Raw genomic sequence first — 23346 nt, 5'->3', positions numbered from 1 at the left:
TTCTTCTCCAGTTTATACAACATCATAAGTCAATCTTCTGAGTTTGCTATTAATTACTACTCTCTACTTTAAAACATAAAAAAAAAAGTTCTTTACTTCCTTACAAACCAAGTGTCTTCTACAGCCTGACCCAGAGCATCTTGTCATAAAACCCCAGAGAACCTCAAAACTAGAACCCTATAAGTCCCATAATAGAATAAACTAAAAATTTAAGAGCAAGTTTTCTTACCCAGACAAAATCAAAACATACTAGAACTGAGGCACAAGACCCTCGATTGCTGATTTTCCAAGTCTTCTACAGAGAAGACTGAGGAAATCCGACCTTGATCGTCTAACCTTCTACCATCTTTGATACCATCAATCTATCTTTCAGCTATTATTCTATAGAGTCTACTCTACCAAAAAGTTGTAGTCACTGTCATGAGTCTATCTTCTCAGTGGCTGTAAAGCAGATGTGGTTAAGGCAGGAGAACTAGAGGGATGGGAAGGGAGAGGAGCCCTCAAGCTGGTAAGGCCTCTAAGGATCAGGAATTCCAGCACAATTAATATTTGCAGTTTTCCAGGAATCTCACCCGGAAGTCCCACTTACAAAGGAAAGACCATGACCATGCGCTAGCTCCTAGTACAACCCTAGTGCTCCTGATTTAACCAAGTCTGGAATCTATAAAAGGACTCATCAGACTCTATAATCTCACATATAGAAAAAGGTTCTTAGCAATCCTTGAGCTGTACCTGGAGAGCCACAAAAATGCATATGCCTGCTGCTAATTCCCATTCTTTGAGAAGCCCACACTTGTGCTCACACTATGTAGTATTTTCTTCCCAAGCACTTCTGTCTCTATCTTTTTTTAAAATTATATTGCTTTTTTACATATACATTTGTATTATTACACATAAATAAAATAAGCTACATACAGCAAAAACCATAAAACAAACAGGAATTATATAAGTGAGTCAAAAATCCTGAATGAAAATTAATATCTAGCATATCTCATCTTTATCAATTTAAAACATCTATCTAGACCAAAACTCATCTTAACCCCTAAACAACTAAGCCTTATTTTAAGTCTAAACTCTTTGGTCTTCAACCCCATCAGAGTCTTGAGAAGGAATAAAACTTAATTACCTGAGTGAATCTTAAGTGCAGGTTAGCAGCCTCCAAAATGAAAAAAATGACAGAAACAGTTTGCTGCCTGAACAGTCACCAAAACTCTCTGTACTGTCGGAGCATCATCTTCAGCTTTCTGGCCCAATATTTCTGACAGATTTGTGAGGTGCACCTCTTTCTCTTAACCTTTGTGCTTATATATAGAGGTCCAACTCTTCTTCCTACTGTCTGGTCCTAGAATTCTTTCCTGTGGTGCTGTCAGGGATCCATTTACCTTAGTAGAGATACCTAAAAAAGAACTCACAGGCTGCCAGGGGCTACAGTGTGGAGCCATCTCTGCTGCTGATAGTTACAGCATTCTTCCCCCAACTGGCCTAGACTCTCAGCTCTTCCCATCCTTCATGCTAACCTGGGATTTCCATAACTTCAATAATAAAACATTTATAGATTTATCAAAATATTCTGCTAACGAAGAGAAAATAGCAAAACTGTAACAATGCCAATTATAATGTTCTTAGCCTAAAAGACTAAGTATCTAATAGGAAAAAACAAAATCAACCAAACAGCTCACACTTAAAATGTCACCAAAACAAAAACCAAACCTGAAATCAAAACATTTGTTAGCACTGACAGATTTGGGAAGGAGTATATGAGTACGAGAATGAAGAAATGGGGGAGCAGGTGTGTGTGTGTGTGTGTGTGTGTGTGTGTGTGTGTGTGTGTGTGTAAAATTTACCCACACCTCAGACTAGGCTCCTCACTTTTTCAAAATACAGAAAAACGCATTCACCGGTGGCATCTCAGTGATTTCTAATTTAAATCTCACTCTATGATCTGAAACATTAGTGGATGATATAGAAAACAATAAAATATAACCACCGCTGGATAAAACAAAAACAACAACAACACAAAACATAGTAAAGTTGGTCCAACTGACTCAAACAAGCACTAAAAACAAAAGACAATAAGAAATGCCAGCCCACCAAGCTTACATATAAATAAATCGAGGCTCTGCAGAGACTCATGAGTGAACCTGAGTTTAAGGACATTTAAATAATTAAATCTCCAATAAAAGATGGATTCTGCTACATCTTAATTTCTTGTCTTTATATCTCTACATTGTCTTAACAAGTAAAAGCTTAACATTTTACTGAATAGTAGACTTGGAAGTTGCAGAACAGGCCCTACTGTGGCTTTTTTCCTATTTTATTATCACTGATACCTTTTTACTCATAAAAAAAAAAACTATACTGAATAGCTTCATTTTTAACACTTTTAGCTAAAATAAAGAAAAATCTCTTTTTCATTAAGCTCATACATAAAGAGCTCACAGCTGCTTTCCCATCTCCTTATGTTGAATAAAAGATCCTTAACAAAGCCTCCTATGAATCTAATGCTAAACTCACCTTTTCCCCACATTTTTACTGAGCAGTTTTGGTTTTGGTTTTAAAGCAGGGCACTGCAGTTGGTCTGCTGCAGAAATGCTTTTTAACATTATTCTTATCTTAGTAATTTTGCTCCAGAAGGAAGTAACATTTTAAGAGAATTATAAAACTTGAAAATAGCCAGGAAATCAAAACCAAAAAGCCCTAACCTTTGAGGGAGATGTTTATTTGGGCCACTTATAAACAGTTCTAGAAATACTTAAGACCATTTATTCTAAGTGCTCAGCTATACAGCTCGCTTGCTCTAATAAATAACAGTTGACAAGCCACATAATAAAATGCTGTTAAAATATTCAATAGTCAACACTTTACTTCTTTGCAGGCTTAAATTCTTACACAATGATTCACTGAAATTTGAAAGGATCTGAGCTTTCAAGGGGGAGGAAAAGGATCAAGATCACTGATTGGTTATTACAAGGACAAAGGTAAGTACTTTAAATTTAGATACATATTTAAAACTGTGCATACATTTAGATAATTTCAAGAAACAAAAAATAAAAAGCATTCAAGTAAAAACTTAAAGACTCACATCGGATTTTCAAAGAAAAGCCTATCGTAATGCAATTCTGCTATCTACATACCTATGGAGAGATTTCAGGCACACAACTGAGCTTTATTTAAAGCTGAAATGCCGTAGCAGACTACAGAGATGGTTGTACATTCTCCACACCACAGTGACCAACAAATGAGACGTTAATCACATACCAATTTCAAATGCATGATTACAAAAGAAACCCAACAGACAGGACTGAAAAGACTAAATCAAATAAACAGAATAAATATATCATGTCTTTCCTGTACATGATCAACTGTAAAAACACAGGAGGCAGCTGTTGTATTTTAATCTTTAGCATTACATCCTCACAGGCTTTAGTTCAATCCTAAGTATATCTAAACCGCAAAGCTTTGCCCACAGAAATCCTACTGGTTACATAAAAAAAGAAAGATTAAAAGATATACCCTTATCCTTCCAATGTTTCTTCTGACCGTCCATTTCTTGTCTCGATCTGCCCTCCAGCAGCGATCACAAATCATGCATACCCACAAAAAAGCTGTAAACTGCAAAGTTCTCCCTGAGAAATGAAATGCCCGTTTCCTCGGCTCAGGGCTGCAGTCTGTGCTGCACAACTGCAGCAGGACTGGAGTCACCTGATGTCTTGGGGTGTGGAGCAGGCTGACGCAGTACAATCTGTAACTAGGCTACTAATACTCAGACATTAATGCGTTCCTATCTGTTTATCGTCCTGGCCATTTGCTTACTGCTCATGCCAAATGGAGCTGCCTTTGCACGGGGAAGGGGCAGCTACCAAACAGAAAGGGAAAGAAAAGACTCTTCCAATAGAGCCAACCACTAAATATACCTGAAATAGACACAGAACCAAGAGCACCCACACAGACTTCTCTTTCCTTCTTGAGGGGCAGTTCAATTGTACTGCTGTGGCTCATTTTTTTGTTTGTTTATTTTCAGTTTCACTTGAAACTCTAAAATCAACAGTTTACCCACAGGATAAAAATGGACTGATTTAAATGGGTTAATAACTTCAATTTTGTGTTGGAAACAGCCCTTTCTCCTGACCTTGCTGAGGTTTAAACCACTCACACTTTGAATCCTGAAAGGTATGCAGGAAAAAAAAAAAATCAATGTAATTACTTATGCTTATTAAATAAATTACTTCAATGGAGAAATTTTCAACTTCAGCTACCAAAGCTTTTTCTTTCTTACTCAACATTTCTGGAAATCTAGACTCTTCCAAATATATTTAATTATAATCTGTTCCAATTCAATCTTTTTTTTTCCCCAATTCAATCTTTTAATAAATACTCACTACCTACCATTAATAGATATTTGGCTAAGGGAGAAACAGTCATGTGCTAATTATATCATTTACCCTATGAAAATGGCATAGTTTAATAAAAAAAATAATGGTTGTGATATCTCTAATTTTTCAAAGTTCATTAAACTTGCATTCGTGCCAGTGTAGAATTTTTTTCTTTTTAAAAAAAGATTTATTAATATGTATAAAATTCTCTACCTGCAAACCAGAAGAGGGCATCAGATCACACCATAGATGGTTGTGAGCCACCATGTGGTTGTTGGGAATTGAACTCAGGACACCTGGAAGAGCAGTCAGTGCTCTTAACCTCTGAGCCACCTCTATAGCCCCCTAGAATGCCTTTCTAATGTTCCACAACTGCTTTACTTGCCTAACCAGAAAAGGAAATGCATAGTGGCAATTCAATCAGCTAAAATATTTTAAAATACATACGGCCCAACAAAATACTATGCATATAATCTATGCATAGAGGTACATGTATCTCTTAACTGTAACTACACTGAAATGGGAACATTTCTCTGAAACTTGGCTCTGAGTGCATGTACTGCAAAATCTTGCAAAATCCTCAAGTGCTTAGAATGCCAATGATTCAGGGTTTTTTTGTCTTTGTTTTTCTTTATCCACCTTTCTTGCTTAATTATAAACAAATCAATTTATGGGAGGGGAAAAGGGCAGAAGAGGGAAGGAGGACGGGAACGGGAAGATACAAGCGAGGGGATAACATTCAGTATGTAATCTGAATAAAAAATAAAAATAAAAGGAAAAAATAAAATAAATTTACAAGTGTTTCCAGTTTAAGAACTAACATTTAACTTTACTTGCTGAGCCATTATATAATGTAATTATTCTGAGAACACTGTCATCACCAGATCACACCAAGGATGAAAATATGTGGCCTATTCTCAGAACAGTTTAGCATCCCAAACTGTTCAGTAAATACAAAAATATTTCAAGACAGTATTTTAAAATGAGCACTTTCAAACTGACAAGGACAGGGAATGTAGCTAACTGGTCAAGTGTAAGGCTAGCAGGCTGAAGGTGTGGGGCTCTAATCTGAGCTCCACTAGAAGAAAAACAAACACCAGAAGACAGTAAATAGCTATCTTCAGATTACATCATACTTCCGAAGGTAAAAGTATTTGGCATTTACATAACTCACATACTTGTAGTACTTCACTTGCTTATTTTTACAGTGCAAGCCTGTGTGTGCAGTAATACACTCATGAATATTAAATGTACTTTTAGTACTGTAAGTTTCTATTTACGGAAGCAAACTGGAAGCCTTTAAGTTCAGTAAATATTTCAACTTTGCAAAACGACACTCAGGTCTAGTACAATTTATGCTAAGCACAGAGAAAACTAGCTAACTCATGAGTACCGACATTTGTACCCACTTCTTAGCTTTAAAACTGCAGTCCCTTTAAGTTAGCTCAACAAAATATTTTAATCTGAAAAGCTAGCAAGTGAAACTTACCCAATTTATGGGTCATATTTTCTCATTAAACTTCATTTTAGTGAATTTAAATACTAACCTTTTTAAAAAAAGATTTCTTTCAAGGGTAATTCTCAAATAACATACACTCATCTCAATTTGCAAAATGATACCTCCATGTTTCGTAGTATTTTATTTTCTTTAACAGTACAGAATGCCAAAGGAGGGAGTCACAGATCAAGCTTTAATGTATAATACAAAAAATAAGACCAAAGACCTACAAGGTGCCCCGCATTCATTTCTGAAGAATACTATACTCTAAAATTACCTACTTTCAGTCTTTCTTCCCACTTCAGTAAGAAAAACACTAAGATTTTTACAACATAGACTTACCTAAATATTAAATAGTATCTTAATTGAATAATTAAATAATATTCCTAATTAAAAACAAAAAACAAAAAACCTCTTGAGCCGGGTAGTGGTGGCGCACACCTCTGATACCAGCGCTCCAGAAGTAGAGACAGACAAATCTCTGTGAGTTCAAGCATTCTGGGCTACAGAGTGGCTTCCTGGAAAGCCAGGCCTACACAGAGACCCTGTCTCAAAAAATAAAATAAAATAAAATAAAATAAAATTGTGTGTGTATGAGCATTTTTTAAAAATCTTGTTTCTATTTGGAAGGATTTAAAACAAGGGAACTGTCCCAGAGCTGATGTAAAAGCCCAGCATGGAGGAGGTAGGCAGGTGGCTCTCTCTGAGTTCAAGGCCAGCCAGCACACTATATAGCAAGGCTATGTAATTTTTGTTTCAAAAAAAGAAACAAAAGAACAGACAGTAAAACCACACTGGTGTCCACCTCTTCCTACCTCACCCAGCTCTCTCAAACTCCTTTTCTACTTTTCTCTTCTTTTGAAGCCATCAACACTTTTGGTTTGTTTTACCTTTTTTCCTTTAGTGTTTAGAAGCACAGGGAAATAAGAACAACTATGGAGAACCAGGATCTTTTATTAATATGAAAACAATGACAGCTACACAGCAGTCCTGAGACTAACTTCAGAATTCTGAGCAACACAGAAGTACAAAACTAAACATCTTATTCCTGAGAGATATTAACAACCAGAAACCCTACCATACACTGTAATCTAATGCCCTCTATAGACTGAAAGTCAGCACTTCAACACTGCTGAACTCAATCTTCACAAATGGAGGACGTGAGATCTAGAAAATAAGTGACAACACTTAAAATGATCAAAAAAAAAAAAAGTATTTTCAAAGTCTCTTAACAATCACATAGCAATTTCAATAAGTGAATATAAAATCCAGAGAAATTGAAAATGTTATTCAATGAGAATACACACACACACACACTTATTACTAAAGGCCCAAAGTAGTTCTAAGTTTACAATTTAAAAGCTAAAACTATTAGGCCTTTTACTTTAATGAAAATATACTAAAGAAATAGGTTTGAAGAATCCTCAAGGTCATTTCAAAATGTTTGTAAGAGCATGACTCAAGCATTTAATTCTGTATAAAATGTAAAAATTCAAAATAGCTTATAAATTCATTTTGAAAATCACTGGCAAGTGTGAAACATTATCTATGGCTCACTAAACATCTGTGTGCCATTTATTCACTATGGTTAATTACCAAATATTCCATAGGACTGTTTTTCCATTACCAACACTAGATGGCGCCAACACCCAGTCTGCATTTGATTGCCTAATTGACCACTGGTAAGCTAGCCAAAACCTACTCTCAATCTTCCAGTACTTCAATAGGATAACTGCATGGCACCAGGAAGCTAAATCAGAATACGACAGGAATAAAAATAACATGCTAGAACCCAGACACTTATAAGTAAACCAGAATTAAGAAAGAATGAAGTGACAGTAGTAAACAGAAGCAGGCTTTCCATTGTGAAAAGTCAAACCATCCACTTAAATGTGAGGTAGCATAGAAGTCTTTAGAAATTGGAATAAAGTCAATGAATAAATAAATAGAAAATGGAATAAAAAATGCAAAAGAGTCTGCATCCTGCCTATAAAAACAGAGTATCAAAAGTTTAAAATGAGCAAATGTTGAACAAACAATTCATAAAAACTAAAGTACAAATGGCCAATAAATGTTTGAAATCTTAACTTTGGCTATAAAATACAGGGAGTTAATAAAAAGAATATAAATAAGAAGGTAGTCTGGAAAAAAGAGCCTATTTTCAGATGTTATGGTGTTATATATCAGAGGCCCTATCGACTCCACAAGATTTATCTATAATCTGACGAACATTTTCTATAAAATGGTTAGGATTCAAAGTTAACATTAAAAAACACACCAGTAGTCTGTATCCCAACAAAGGGCACACTGCACAAATCAGGGAAGCAACCCTTTTCAGAGTTGCCTCAAAAACAACAGCCAACAACAAAAACCCAGTGTGGAGCCAGGAGCAATGAAGAGCATTGAATTCCAGCACTTGGGAATTGGAGGCAGGAAGAATTAAGCTGTGTCTGGTCTACATAGGGAGAGTCCCAGGTTCCAGGACAGTATAGAGAGACCTGTTTCAAATTTTAAAACCCTTGGAATAAACCTAACAATGGAAGTTAAAGGCCCCTACCATGAGAACATTTAAGGCACTAAAGAATAAAATTAAAAGTAATGGGTCGGAGAGATGGCTCGACAGTTAACACTTGTTGGACCTTGGTTTTGTTCCCAGAATCAACAATGATAGCTCACAACTAACTTTTAACTCCAGTTACAAGAGATGTTAACACCCTCTGACCTCCCTGGGCACCAGGTACTCATGTGATGCACATACATACACTTAGGCAAAACTCTCATACACATAAAATAAACTTGGAAAAAGGTTTAAAGACCAAAAGATAGCCCATACACAAGGCTAGGCAGAACTAATATAACAATGACTATGCTACCACTGCCACGTGTGGTGGTGAGCACTTGGGAGGCAGAGGCAGACAGCAGGCAGATCACTTTGAGTTCCAGACCAGCCTGGTGTACAAAGTGAATCTAGGACAGCCAGGGTTACACAGAGAAACCCTGTCAGGAAGAAGAAGAAGAGAAAAAAGAAAAGAAAAAAAAAAAAAAAAGAAAGAAAAGAAAAGAAAGAAAAAAGCCTAGCTGGGTATGGTGGTGCGCCTGTAATCCCAGCACAGAGGCAGGAGGATCACTGTGAGTTCGAGACCAGCCTGACCTACAAAATGAGTCCAGAACAGCCAAGGCTGCACAGAGAAACCCTGTCTTGAAATACAAAAACAAAAAACAAAAAACAAAGACTATACTACCAAAAGTCATCTACAGATTTAATACAATCGCCATAAAAATTCTAATGGCATTCTTAACAGAAATAGAAAAAGCAATCAACATTCAAAAACAAACAAAAACAAAAACAAAACAAAACAAAAACCCACACAGAAGACCTCAGATAGCCAAAGCAATCCTAATCACAAAGAATAGTCCCGGAATATTATGGTATCAGAGCAAGTCATACTACAGAGCAAGAACAAAGTGACATAGGGCTGGCACAAAAACAAGCACAGATCCAAAAAACCCAGAGAAAAACCTATACAACTACAGCCACTTGATTAAATACTGGAGAAAAGCAGCCTCTTTACAAATGGTAGTAAAAAAACAGGATTTCTATCGTCTCTCTACCTATACAAAAATCAATTCCATGTGGGTCAAATAGCTTAATGTACTTAATACCCAAAACTCTCAAACTGTTAAAGGGGAAACACTTCAAAACAGACACAGGTGAGAATTTTCTGAACAGGACTTCAATTGCTCAAGAAAAAAAAGCCAACAATGACAACTGAGACCTCAAGAAATTAAAAAGCTTGGTATAGTGAAGTAAAGAGCTTACAGAATGGGAGGAAAAAAAGTCTATCATACATCTGCCAAGATTAGTATCTACAAATGGACTAATGGAAATTCTTAAAAGATGAAATACAAATGGCCAATAAAAACATGAAAAACCACTCAACCTCACTAGTCATCAGAGAAATTGCAAAATTGAACTAATGAAGAGGCCAATCATCTTACATTAGTCACAACCACAGTTACTAAATAAGCAAACAGAGCAGGCTAGCGAGATGGCGCAGCCAGGAAAGCCAAGCCTGATAACCTCAGTTTGACCCCCAGGACCAACATGGAAGAAAGAACGAACTGATTCTTCAAACGTGTCCTCTGACCTCCACACAGGAGGCAGGCACAAGAATAAGCATGCACGCACAGAAAACAATACACATATATACAATAAACTACCTACAGCAAGAAGAACCATGAAACAAATCAGGAATTATATATATGTTACATTCATAGTGTTTTGGATATTTGAATTTGGCAGCCTTAAAGAAAATATCTTTCCAATCTTGGTGAGTCTAAAATAAATGCATATTTAAGAAAATCTAATAAGAAAGGAAAAAACAAACAAAAAATAGACACATGTAATAAAGGGTTTTTTCTAATTAGATAACAAGAGTTTTAATTAATCCACGATGGAATTCAGTGAGAAGGTTCCTCAAAAACAATAGTGGCCAGAGATGTGGCTCAGGGGTTAAGAGCAGCTGGTACTCTTGCAGAGGACCCACTAGTTCAGTTCCTAGCACCTACATGGTGACTTACAATCATCTGAATCTCCAGTTCCAGGGGATCTTTTGGGCTTCAAAGGCACCAGGAATGCACACAGTACACAGAAATAAATCCTGGCAAACATCTCATACACATATAATAAAAGAAAACAAATCTTAAATAAAATCAAATAAAAAGTAACAGTAAGCACATGACCCAGATGACCCATGACTCTTGGAGGACTCCGAATTACTGTATTGCAGAAAGAACTTGCACATCAGTGCAGCGCCATTCACAGTAGCTATCATGAAACCCACCTAAATGTCTACCAACCAAGAAATGGATAACGAAAATGGGATGCATACACAAATAACATTTTTCTTCAGCCTTAAAGAATGAAGTTCTTTGCAGGAAAATAAATGCAACTAAGTTAATTGTGTTAGGGGAATTAAGTCAGCCTCAGAAAGACAGTACATAATTCCTAGATTTATATACATATAATTATGTAGTATACATACATAATTTGTGTTATGAAAAGTAGACACTAAACCCTTCTAGAAGAATCAAGGGCACTGATAAAGGAGGGAGTAAGAGGAATAGAGGAATATGGTGGGAATGTGGTCACTTGAAATATAGCTCCACAGTTAAGAGCATGTTATTCTTGCAAAGGACCAGGGTTCAGTTCACATCACTACATGGCAGCTCACAACCTTCTGTAATCCATCTCTGGCCCTCTTCTGGACTCCACAAACACCAGACCCACATGGTGCACATGCACACAGACAGAACACTCATACACAAAAGAGTTTTAAGTACTTATTTAACACACTATCATGCACAATACATCTTAGTTGGCAGTGCGTACTCAGCATGTATGAAGCCTTGGTTTAAATCCCCAGCACTGCATGAAGTGGTACTGCTTGCAATCCGGTATTTGGAAGGTGGAAACAGTGAGAAGTCTGTGGTCATTCTTTTTAAGTACTCTGATGTGTTTATGTATGTATACTGCATACATGCCTGGTTCCCTAAGGAGATCAGAGAGGCTATCTGCCAAATCCTCTGCAAGTAGAGTTAAAGATGGTTGAGAGCTACCATGTGATGCTGGGAAGCAAATCCCAGTCTTCTTCAAAAGCAAGTATTCATCTCTCCAGCCACAGAATGGTCACTCCTAGCTACATAAGCCAACCTGATTACAGTGATATAAAAAAAGCACTGAAAGATTATTTCAGGGCTGGAGAGATGACTGAATAGTTATGAGCACTTGCAACTGTAAGGACTTTAGTTCAAATCCCAGCACCCACCTAAGAAGCTGGATATGGTCCTTGTGTGTGACTTTTAGCCTCAGTACTATGAAGGGCAGAGACAAGAGAACTGCTGGGCCTTCCTGCCTACCGCCTAGACAAAAGAAGAGAACTCTGAGTTTAGGGGAAAGACCCTGTTTCAAAAAATAGGCTAACCTCAAACTGGAATGGTACCAAAACGGCCTTGAATTTGTGATGTTCCTGGCTCCACCCCTCAGGGTTGGGATTACAGGATAAACTACCAAACTCATCTCAAGAGGTTTACATTCTGGCTGTAATATCCATCAAAACAGAATCTAAAAACACTGCAGCTCTATTCAGAGTAGCTGGAAGGCAGAATTTTGACCTGGCTATTGTTTTTATTTAGAAACTAAGCATAATATGTGATTTTTTTTTTGTCAAGTTGACAAGAGGTGGGCCTGTGCAACTAATGTTAGTAGTCAACTTGACTACCTTTGAAATCAACTAAAACCCAAGCAGCTGGCCACAGCTGTGGGAGATTTTCTTGATTTGACCATTTGAGGATGGAAGACATAAAAGGGCATGAAAGGAGGAAGCTTTTGCTTTCGCCTGCTTCTCTTCACTCTCCCTGGCAAGTTCATCTGTCTGGTTACTAAGGCAGACTTTTCGCTGGTGTTAGAATCTACTTCTGTGAGGTTCCAACACAGACTGAAGACCAGCAGCTCTCATAGGAATGAACAGAGATTCTAGCACAAGATTGGGACAGCTGAGACTTTTCAGTCTTGTAGACTGACCAAGATCCTTGGATTGTCTATGAAGAAACAGCCATTGTTGAACTACTTGGACCACAGCCTGCAAGCCATTCTAACAAAACCCTGTGCATTCCTGCCTGCCTGCATGCATGCATGCATAAGTAGGGGTGTGTGTGTGTGTGTGTGTGTGTGTGTGTGTGTGTGCGCGCGCGCGCGTGCGCGCGCGTGCGCGCGCATGCGCCAAAATAACAAAGGTTGTTTTTGTGCCCTCCCCCAAAGAAAATTAATATAGTATAGTAACTTCAAACAACTAAACCAAAGCAATTTTAAGTAACTGCTTTTAATAAATACTTGTAATTAAGGAAATTATCAAGCAGAAAAATCTAAACTAACCCCACTCTTCATAGAGAAAAGAAAACCAACTTGTGAGAAGACTTGAATTCATGTCATCCAAATTATTTATACAAACACTGTTTACTTCCCTTATGGTTTTTCCCTTTTGTTTGTTTTTGTTGCTGTTGTTTTGTGGTTTTTGGTTGTTTTTGTTTTTGTTTTTGTTTTTTAAAGATAGGATTTCTCTGTGTAGCCCTGGCTAGCCTGGAACTCACTTTGTAGAGCAGGCTAGCCCCAAATTCAGACATCTGCCTGCTTCTGTCTCCAGAGTGCTGGGATTAAAGGCTTTGTTTGTTACATGCAAATTATGTTCTATTCCCCAGTGAGTGGACATGATAGCTAATATAAGTTTAAAAATTACTGAAAAGGCAAGGTAGTAGTGGTGCTCACCTTTAGTCTCAGTACTCAGAAGGCAGAGGCAAGAGGATCTAAGTTACAGCCAGCCTTGTCTACAGAGTGAGTTCCAAGGCAGCCAGAGCTACAGAGAGAAACCTTGTTTCAAAACACACACACACACACACACACACACACACGACTGAACAAAATGCAATGTTTAAGGACACGGGAATGCTAATTACTTTGTTCATTACATATTTATCAGACTATCACATTTTACCCTAAATATATCTATAATTTTATCATCTAATTTAAATCAGTTTCTAGAAATGGGGCTGGAAAGATGACTCAGAAGATAAGCACCTGCCACAGAAGCATAAGGACCAGAGTTTGGATCTTAGAAACCACAAAAAGCCAGGTGGCCTAGTGACCCACCTGTAGCCCCATGTGTGAGAAGCAGTGACAGTCATCAGAGCAGACTTGGCAGCCATTGGTGAGTGCTGCCTCAATACAAGGTAGAGAGTGGTGGCATCAACCTCAAGGGCACACACACACTCTGCTTCTGTCTCCACATATATTCAGGGGGAAAAGGTTGAGCTAAAGAGTCATGAATAATGATTTCCTTGAAAAAAATATTGTTTACTTAAAAGTGAGTACCCAAACCCCTTCTTCATTTTCACTTAGCTTTCAAAGACATTGCTGCTCTCTTTTTTTTTTTTTAATTCTAAACCAGGGGCTACAGATTCCAAAATCAAGCTAAGAAATACGAAAATTAGATTATGGCCAGGAATGGTGATGCATGCCTTTAATCCCAGCAGAGGCAGGTGGATCTTGGTGAGTTCAGGACAGCCAAGGCCTCTGTTACAGAGAAAACCTGTCTCAAAAAAAAAAAAAGAAAGAAAGAAAGAAAGAAAGAAAGAGAAAGAAAAATAAAATTCAATTAAGTTTTGGGAGGTAGCATGAAGGTAGAAGGCAATTCCATAGGTATGTCAGTATTGGTCACTGCGAGGACCATACATTGCTAAAAGGCTGGTGGTGGCTAGAGCCTGGAGGCTAGAGCCCGGCCCCCCCCACAGGCAACCAGCCAATCCCAGTTAGAGTCAGGTAGACACAGATAGGATTCCCTAGAACCCTTAAAAGAGCCTTGGAGCTACTACTCTTCCTCCTGATTGCCTTCATTTTGTATGGATGGTTGACCCTGCAGGCAGGCTGTTTCTACAGAATAAAAATAAACGCTCTTTGTCTGGGGTCTTCCTTCAGTAATTTTAGGAGCCTGCATGCCTACTTCTCCTGGGCCTTTACTCCCACACTGTGCTTTGTTGCTGCTCAGTGCTTCACTGGCGTGTCTACTGTTTCCCTAGAGCCATTTTAATGTGCTGCTGGAAACCTACTGCACTGTGAGCCATCTCCTCTACTCCTCCATTTCTTTGTTTGTTTGTTTGGTGTTTTTGTTTTTTGACACAGGGTTTCTCTGTGTAGCCTTGGCTGTCCTGGACTTGCTTTGTAGACCAGGCTGGCCTCGAACTCACAGAGATCCACCTGCCTCTGCCTCCCCGAGCGCTGGGATTAAAGGCGTGCGCTGCCACCGCCACTGCAGGTCTCCATTTCTTCTCTCACTAAAACCTGGCTCTTCCTTGGCACTGCTTTCCCTGTGGTGCTTCTGAGGCTGCACACCCTCCTGTACCCTGCACAACTGGAGACAGGGCGTGTCAAGTACTCTTTAATAATGCGGCTTCCAGATATATATATATATTATCAATCTTTTCAGAAGCCTGGCTATGTCACGCCGTCTTTTCTTACAGCCTTTGCCGATTCTCCCCATCAGTTACTTAAGTGCCTTTTACCACAGACTCTTGTCCTTCTGTTTTGTTTGTTTTGGGGGGGTGTGCATTTGTTTAAGTTGTTTCCTGAGGCAGAGCCTCTCGTTAAAGTCTAAGCTTGCATGACTCAGGGAGTCTACTTAGCCAGCCTGTCTAGGACTGATGTCCCTTACCATTCTTCATTGCCAAACACTGGTCACTTATCAACCTGAACGGTTTCTGCTCTAAAATTATTAAATTCAATACCCGACACATACATCTTATTTTTCCCACAACATTCTAAGAGTCATATTTTTATTCCTACCACTTTTGGTTCTTAAGATTTAATTTGGACCTCGAATTCACTTGATTTACTACTCTTCTTCCTATCAACATCCTACTCACTTCTGCCTGCATGCCAGCCCGTCATTTCAGTGACTTCCAACTACTTTATTCGTATTATTCTCAACTCTCTTGCCTCACTGTCCTTCCATCAAACAAGAAATCTCCATGCTCAACTTATTATCTAAATATTCAGAATCTCCTCTGTAACAGAATTAATTTCTATACTAGTCTGATGTTAGCCATCTCTAATATGTAAGTATACTCAGTAAATACAACACAATTGCTACATATGTAATAGAACACAGCAAAGAAAAAAAATTATGTACAAAACAAGCATAGTAAATGGTGAGTCAAAAGTATAAGTGGAAAATCTGAGCTTTTCATAAATTGATAGCATGCTTCAATAATCACTTTCCTGAAAAAAGCCTATACTTAGTTTTCTAGCCTCATACCTCTCACTAGAAAAACAATGTATTATATTTAAATACTAAAAGCAGCCAGGCATGGTGGTGCACACTTTTAATCCCAGCACTCAGGAGGCAGAGGCAGGCAGATAGATTGCTGTGAGTTCAAGGCCAGCCTGGTCTTCAAATTGAGTCCAGGACAGCCAAGGCTAACACAGAGAGCCTGTCTTGAAAAACCAATCAATCAATAAATAAATAAATACTAAAAGCATGCTACAGAGATAGTCACGCTTCACAAATTTGATATGAAAACATTTCAAAGACAAAAATAAACACATCTGAAAATACTGCTTTAATATCCCCCGCTTGTCATGTTACCAGGAAACACTGAAGAAAAAAAATGCATCAGGGAGATAATTTTACTAATTTTCTCTCCTGGTTCCATGATGAAATGTTAACTATGAAAAAGCTAACAGCAAGGATGAAAAAAAAAAGGTGCTGTTGAATAGAAGTGGAGTGGGTAGAAATAACACAAAACTTTTTTGTACCCTTATTCTTTTGAGATAAAGTCACAATAATCCTCCTGCCTTAGAGTCCAGCTTGCAGTTGACATTATAGATATTGTACCTCCATACCTGGCTGGAAGGAAAACTTTTTTAATAATTATATATATGTGTGTGTGTGTGTGTGTGTGTGTGTGTGTGTTAACCTGCATGTATATCTATGCATTACATGTGTGTCTGGTGCCCATAAGGGTATCAGATCCCCTAGAACTAGAGGTAGAGCTGGTTGTGAGTGACCATGTGGGTGCTGGCAAGTGAACTTGGTCTATCTAGAGGATAAAAGAACAGCAAGTGCTCTTAACTACTAAGATTATCTTTCTAGCCTCATAAAACTAAAACTTTATTAACTAAATAAAAAGGATTCTAACCAATGTGATGTATTAGACACTATAAATGTATGTCACAAAATCTTATTTGTGTTCCATAGTAAACCAGTAAGTTGGTGAGACGGTGCATGGCTTGATTACCTGAAGTTTTACTCAGCTCTGCTGAAAACACAGCCGACAGTGGTCTGTCCTCTTTCTCTGTATCAGAAGGAAGTTTTTTCTCTGCTTCTTTCGTATGTACTTTGGGCTTAACTACGCCGCCCGGTTCTGTTTGAGGTCCCAAATCAGAAACATTTGAAGGCAATAAGGACACCTTAGATACACTGGACCTATCTTTGGAGAACTCATCTGAGACATGCATTTCATCTTTAGGACATATATTCTTGAAAGAAAGGTCACAGGGCAATTCTGAGCAAGGCAATGAACCAGTCCCACTCTGGACATTCGCAATTTCATTTTTGCTGGATACTTCTAGGTCAGTGTATTCCTGGGCTAATTTAGAAGAAGAATCAGCTTTAGCACAGACAAACGTAGGAAATTCATCTATTATCTCAATTGGAGATGAATCTGAAAATGTTTCACTTTCTTTTATTTTGTCTTCCTTAGAAGTAAGCAAGTCATCATGTGAATAAATCGCAGTATTAAGCTCTTCCATCTGCAAAGAAAATTTCTCCTTTTTGGTCAATGCTGGAATTTCATTAGATGTAGCATCTTTTGTAATATGTAAATTGGGCTGAAAGGACTCTAAATATGGCTTTCCTACCTCTTGAGGAGAAGCACTAAGTCTCTCCTGATATTTGTGTTGTGTTGCTGCCTCAGATCCTTCAGTGAGACTCTCCTTCATGAGCATCACAGCCTCCTCTTGTGTTTGTGGGACTTCAGGAATTGAATCGTCACTAAATAAGTCAACTGGTTCAGAGTCAGGGGAGGAATCCTCCACTAGCTCAGAGTGATCGGGCACTGACTTCTCAAATTTTGCTATTTCTGAATAATTTGAGAAATCTGGACTGGGTTCAGTAGAGAGCTTTGTTTCTTTGATTAAATCACATGCAATGGATATATAAGGAGCTTCTGTTTCCTGAACAACTGCATTAATACTTTCAGGCTCTTTAACTTCTTCCTTTGTTCCCAAAGCTTTTAGTGCTACATTCATGGCTTCTTCATATGGTGGGGGGTTCTCAGGCTCAAGTTTTGAACTGTCGTAACTAACTGAAGGAGGAGCTTCTCGTGGGGGGACACTGGGCGGCGCCACAGACGCACCAGCACTTGGAAGGAGAGAACTTAATGGTGCTTCCATAACAATGTCAGGCAAAACTGGGGAAGGAGTTGCTTCAGCTTCTTCAAATGATGGGCAAAGCTGTGCTGTGGGGAAAAGTGATTCTTGTATAGCTTCTGAGGTTTGGACCAAGTCCATTTTTGTTTCATAAGCAATCTTTGTACCTGTAGTTTCATTAAGTTCACTTTCACAAGCTTCCTGTACTAAATCTGGGGTTAGACCTTCAGGCACGCTTGCCACTACTGCCTCTGCCACCTTTGATAAGTTATCTGTTGTGACATAATCTGCCTCAGCATCCTGTACTGCTACAAGGAAAGGGTTTGATGTTTTGGGGCTAGTCTTTTCTGTTACAATTTGGGCCTTCCTTTCTTCTATTTTTTTTTCATCCGTTTTATTTTCTGAAGTATGATCTTCTAACAGAGGGAAAGTATTTGCTGCAGTGCTTTCAGCTGCTGAGGTAAAGGAAGCACATGTGATGTACGCTCTGGAGCCATCCTTCATGGGCTCTGGTGTACAGGGGAAAGAAGCATCGTCATTGCTGCTTTCACTATCTTTCCCAGGACTCTTTTGCTCCAGGCTCAGGCTATCTTCAAAGCATATTTTGTCCACTTTACTTTCTGTATTTCCTCTAGCAGCCAGCACATTCCTAGTTCCCTCATATGTATCTTTCACTTCCCATGCTTGTTCAAATGGCTTAAAGTCTGCATACTCTTCCCTCATAGGTGCTATCACTGACTTTTGCATTTCATCAAAAATGTCCTTTGTCTTTTCTGGAGGCATAACTCTGTCTTCATTAACCACTTTAGTAAGGGTCACAGATGACTCTTGTGGACTATGAAGGGCTGCACTGCTAGCTAAATCCCCTTTGTCTTTACTCCTCACAACTACCTCTTCCTTAGTGTTTTCTCCTAGTAAGGCTGACTCTCCTTTGGGGGAGCCATAGAAAGATGATCCCATTTCTGAATACTCTAATTCTGAAAACTCTGTTCTAGCTCTATTTACAAATGGATTTGTTGACCTCTCTGGCAACTCTTTAGAAGCTTTAGTTAAGGTCTCTTCCGTCGTTCCTCCTGCGGATGACACTGATGATAAGTTACCAAGGTATTCGTGTTCTTTAAAGGAAACAGTTGAGAGAGGAGATAGAGAAGGAAGAGAGGCAGCAGTTTCAAGCAGGACAGACGGGAAATCCTCTTGACCAGACGAAACAATGTTACCTGGCTCCTCCTTCAAATCCATAATTTTTTCTGTAGTCATGGATAGAAAGGAAAATTAGAGAATGCCAGTGTTCTCAGAGATAATGCAAGATTTATGACAGATTCATAAAAGTGTTAGTGAAGACTTACTATTAAAGTGAAATATTAATAAGTTAAATACAAACAGACTTGGATCATTACTGAAAATATTCAACTATTGTCAATTTTTAAAGGCACATGGCTATTACACAACATAGGAAATAATATGTTGTCTACCACATAAAAGCCAAGTGAAAGCTCTAAATACTCTCACTACAAAGAAATTAAAAACATCTAAGATGATGGATATACTAATTAGCTAGACCTGACCGTGCAACAATGAATAATGTACCCTATAAATATAGTTAATCTGAAGTACCTAAAAAAGTAACATGCAGTTTCAGAAGCAGAGACAAAAATCAAATCTGAGAAAAACCTCAGGTGTTACTAACTATAAAAAGCTACTCTTATTAAATAGTTTAAAGAGAAAATAAGATTTGATGAATAACCAGCTGTATAGACTAGACATGGTACTGGATTATCAAAAGCCAGAGACAGGCCTTCCTTTACATAAAGGTCAGTGGCTATAACAAAGGCAGATTATTTGAAGAACATGAATTGTTATTATATAAATGTAAATCAAGAGTCCAAGAATTCCTTATATCATTTCAGTTAGGAATCAAACTCTCCCTTGGATGCAGCATATAAAACACAAATTTAGGCTTTGTTTCATTTTGTTTTCAGGAAAAAAAAAAAGCCAACATTCTTGGACCAATGCTAATTTCCAGTAAATCCAAAGTACTCTGTTGTGTTAACATTAAAGTGACAGGTAGAATACAGAGACAAAAGCTGGAAGAAAGGACTTGCCTGCAGAGGAGGGTGTCACAGGCTCAGATGCAGCAGGAAGAGCAAAAAGGGTCTCATCTGAAAAACAAACAGAATACGACCTCAGCAGAAATACAAGCAGGCTAGAGAAGTGAGGGCAGAGAACAAGCCAGGGGCAGTTCATAATGAGTTAACCAAAAGGCTGAGTAAGGTAGAAAGGAGTTAGAAATAGCTAGTTCTCACATATGACTAAATGTTAGTCATTTTTTAAGAGGCAACACAAGCATATTTATACTGAATTTTGACCACAGAGTAGCATCACTTAATACACTGCATTCAAGGCTTTTATTTATATTTGCAGTTAGGTAAACTGTCTTGTCCTACTCCAATCATAACTTTAAATGATTAAATATGATACAATCAATAACTCTGATTTACTGTTCCCAGAGAATTATGTATTTACTCTTACATTCTTAAAAGCAGTTGTACAGTCACTGTACAGTGTTGACGATAGTCATATGTGCCACTGTCCAAATGCCACTCAGAAATAAAACCAACCCCTCCTACTATCATTAGCTATCTTCTCATTAAGTACTTTATACCCTAACATTTACTTTACTTACTACTGTCATAATGGTGGTAATAGTCCTCCTTTATAAGATTGAAGGAAGAAAATTCAACAACAAAAAAACTAAGTACTTATGACTAGCATGAGGCATTTGTATAATTTAGCTCCAGTTTTTCTTTCCTATTACGTGAAATACGGCAATGTTTGTGCCCTGTCCTCATTTCCTATGTTGAATCTTTAACTCCTACATTAGATGTGAGTTAGATGAGGTTCTGAATGTGAGGCTCTGCCCCAATCGATTATTACAAGAGGAGACAGAGACCATGCACAGGAAGAAAGAGGCAGCCTCACAATAAAATCTACCTTGCTGACAAGCTGAATTCAATCTTCTCTTATCTCTGGCATTTTGAGAAAATATCTGTTGTTTAAATTACCCACTTTACATTTTGTACAGTCAACTCAAGTAGACAATATACTTTTATTAGTGTTAACTCTATATAATACCATTTTGTACTTGTGGTTACAAGGTTCAGAAAACTAAAGATCTTCTGTTTTATACTAGAAAAAGACTCTAGCATAAGACTACTTGAAATAATTCAAGGTACAAAAAGAAAGAGGACCCAATAAATTTGGAAAGACACTTCTTCCAGGAAATACAAGACAGAGAAGGCTGATTAAAACAGATAAAAGAGATGTACATAGCTAACATGAATATGGACTTATCTTCCAAGTCCCCTGGATAAATAGGGAAGCTAATTTCATAATGTCAAATAAATTGTGACTAATCTCCACAGGGCACAATGCCATATTTTGTAAGTATTCTTACATCAGACAGATGGTGAGAGAAAAAAATAAAATAAAACGGAAATATGTTGAAAGTGTCTCTGTGTAAGCTAGTCATGGTAGTGTACACCTACAGTCCCAACTTATTCAGGAGCCTTCAGAAGGGAGAATCACTTGAGTTCACAAGTTCAAGACCAGTTTCAACACCATAGGTAAAAGTAACTGATCACAAACAAAAAGCATCATCACAACACTAAAAACAGTAAAATCTATAAGCTCTTATAACCTAAAACTATGACTAGGTAGGAAAGAATATTCACCCAAAACAGAAAGACAGCAATGCCTTAGGAAATTTTCTACAGTATACATGTACACATTTTTACTAATTGTTAGGTATCTCTCCTTTTCCTTTGCTATGATAAAATACCCTAACAAAAGCAACTTGGGTAAGAAAGGATTCATTTATCTTACAACTCCAGGTTACAGCCCTAAATAGTAGGGAAGTCACAGCAGGAACATCAAACAGCTAGTCACATCACACCAGGCAACAGGAAAAAAAGGGGGGGGGGGAGACTGTTTACGTGCAGCTCCATTTCTGCCCTCTTAGAAATTTCAGGAAGCCCTGCCTAAGGCATGGTACAACCTGCACTGGGCTAGGTCCTCCCACATCAATTAACTAAGACAATCCTGTACAGACAAGCCTCACAGGCCAACTTAATATAGACAGTCCTGCATTTAAGGCTCTCTTCCCAAGTGTCTACAGCTTCCTAAGTGTCCCAAGCCAACAAAGATAATTATCAGTGATATTGAATATAAAAACAAAAACAAAAGGAAAAAGAAAGAAAGGAAGAAAGAAAGAAAAGGGGATCAAAAGGCAGAACCAAAGTATTCAATTAGATGGACCCATTACAAAATTCTTTAACAGAATGGTGCCTTCTACATAATATATTTAGAAGTCACTGGTTCAGAAGCTACTGTTAAAACTAGAGACAAAACAAATTAAAAATTGTGCCAAATTTTCCAAGGATCTCTTTAAATGTGTCTTATTTTTATCTAGTACCAGAATCTTTTCCATAGAAAAACTTGGCATTTGGCCGAGTAACCAAGGCTTTTAAGTTGGTGTTTCAAACATTAATTTAAAAAACAAATCCTCATTATGTAAACTTGGACTCCTCCAGAACTGATCACAAAACAGAGCAATGGAGGACTATGGGTCGAAATGGATTCAGATCTCAGGTCTACTATGCGCATGTATGGCCTGGGAAGTTGTTTTCTAGCTTTCCTCATCAGTCCCTCACTTGTAAAACATGAGTATCCATCTCAAACTGCTGCAGAAGGGGTTAGAAATTTTAGTCTAAAAATGCCTAAGAGTATTTCTTGTTTTGAAAAACAGCTGTTGATGATAAGTCATTTTCTGTAAAAGATCCTCACTTTTGCACATGAATGAGTATAATCAGGGAGACTGTGGTAAATTTAAAAAAATGCAACACTGCATTTCTGAGGAAGTTTACATATATACTAATTAAGCTTATAAAAAGATGAAAAACTCCTTTTCTGAGAAGTAAGTACTCAGATCACCAAATTTTACTGAATGAAACAAAAGCTAACCATTGGTGTGTATGCCTGTAATCTCAGCACAACTACAACATAAGTAAAATAGGGCAAAAATATATGAAGCAACTACCTTGAGACACTGGACAAGAAACAGGCCGTCCTGGGACACTTAAAACACTCCCTGGCTCACAGCTTCAAGAGTAAGAACTCAGTCTTGCTATGTTAGGAAGGCTACAAGGGTTTCTAGATGTTGAAGAGCAGGCCAGCATACAAAGAAAAGCTTGACAGCAAAGGCTCCAAGGTTTCCTTTAAACAACTGTGGGACTACACTGCACATGCACAAAACTCAGCAAATGCTTAGTCCAAATCTGTCAGCAAAATGAATACTGTGCAGGTCAGACAATGCTGGAAGATCTGATGCAAAAAATACTCAAAATATACAACTGGACCCAAAATGGGCACACACTTCTAGAAAGAAAGCAAACTTATCAAGGGTGTAAGGGCAGGTCCAAAATTAACACACAAAATTC

The 23346-nt window shown here is 38.0% G+C and overlaps 1 protein-coding gene across 5 annotated transcripts in view; it reads right to left on the bottom strand.

Moving 5' to 3' along the window:
• The window catches only part of RTN4 (reticulon 4), a 57314-nt gene that overhangs the window by 24521 nt on the left and 9447 nt on the right, over nt 1-23346 (bottom strand). Inside the window, exons 2-4 of one of the 5 annotated variants that reach the window (XM_084797497.1) lie at nt 19954-20010; nt 17342-19098; nt 16720-17233 (exon numbers count right to left, since the gene is read on the bottom strand). The exons of 1 other annotated variant lie outside the window; for it this stretch is intronic. In XM_084797497.1, coding sequence (XP_084653623.1) covers nt 16720-17233; nt 17342-19098; nt 19954-20010 — 2328 coding nt within the window. Of the gene's footprint in view, nt 1-3513; nt 3712-16719; nt 19099-19953; nt 20011-23346 lie in introns of those variants that run through there. 3 more of the 5 variants (XM_084797496.1, XM_084797498.1, XM_084797500.1) reach the window with 3 other exon arrangements.

Source organism: Acomys minous (genome assembly GCF_964271855.1).
Source record: "Acomys minous genome assembly, chromosome: 10".
Classification (NCBI taxonomy): domain Eukaryota; kingdom Metazoa; phylum Chordata; class Mammalia; order Rodentia; family Muridae; genus Acomys; species Acomys minous.
Note: the sequence above shows the minus strand (reverse complement) of the source record. Positions and strands in the feature narration are given on the sequence as shown.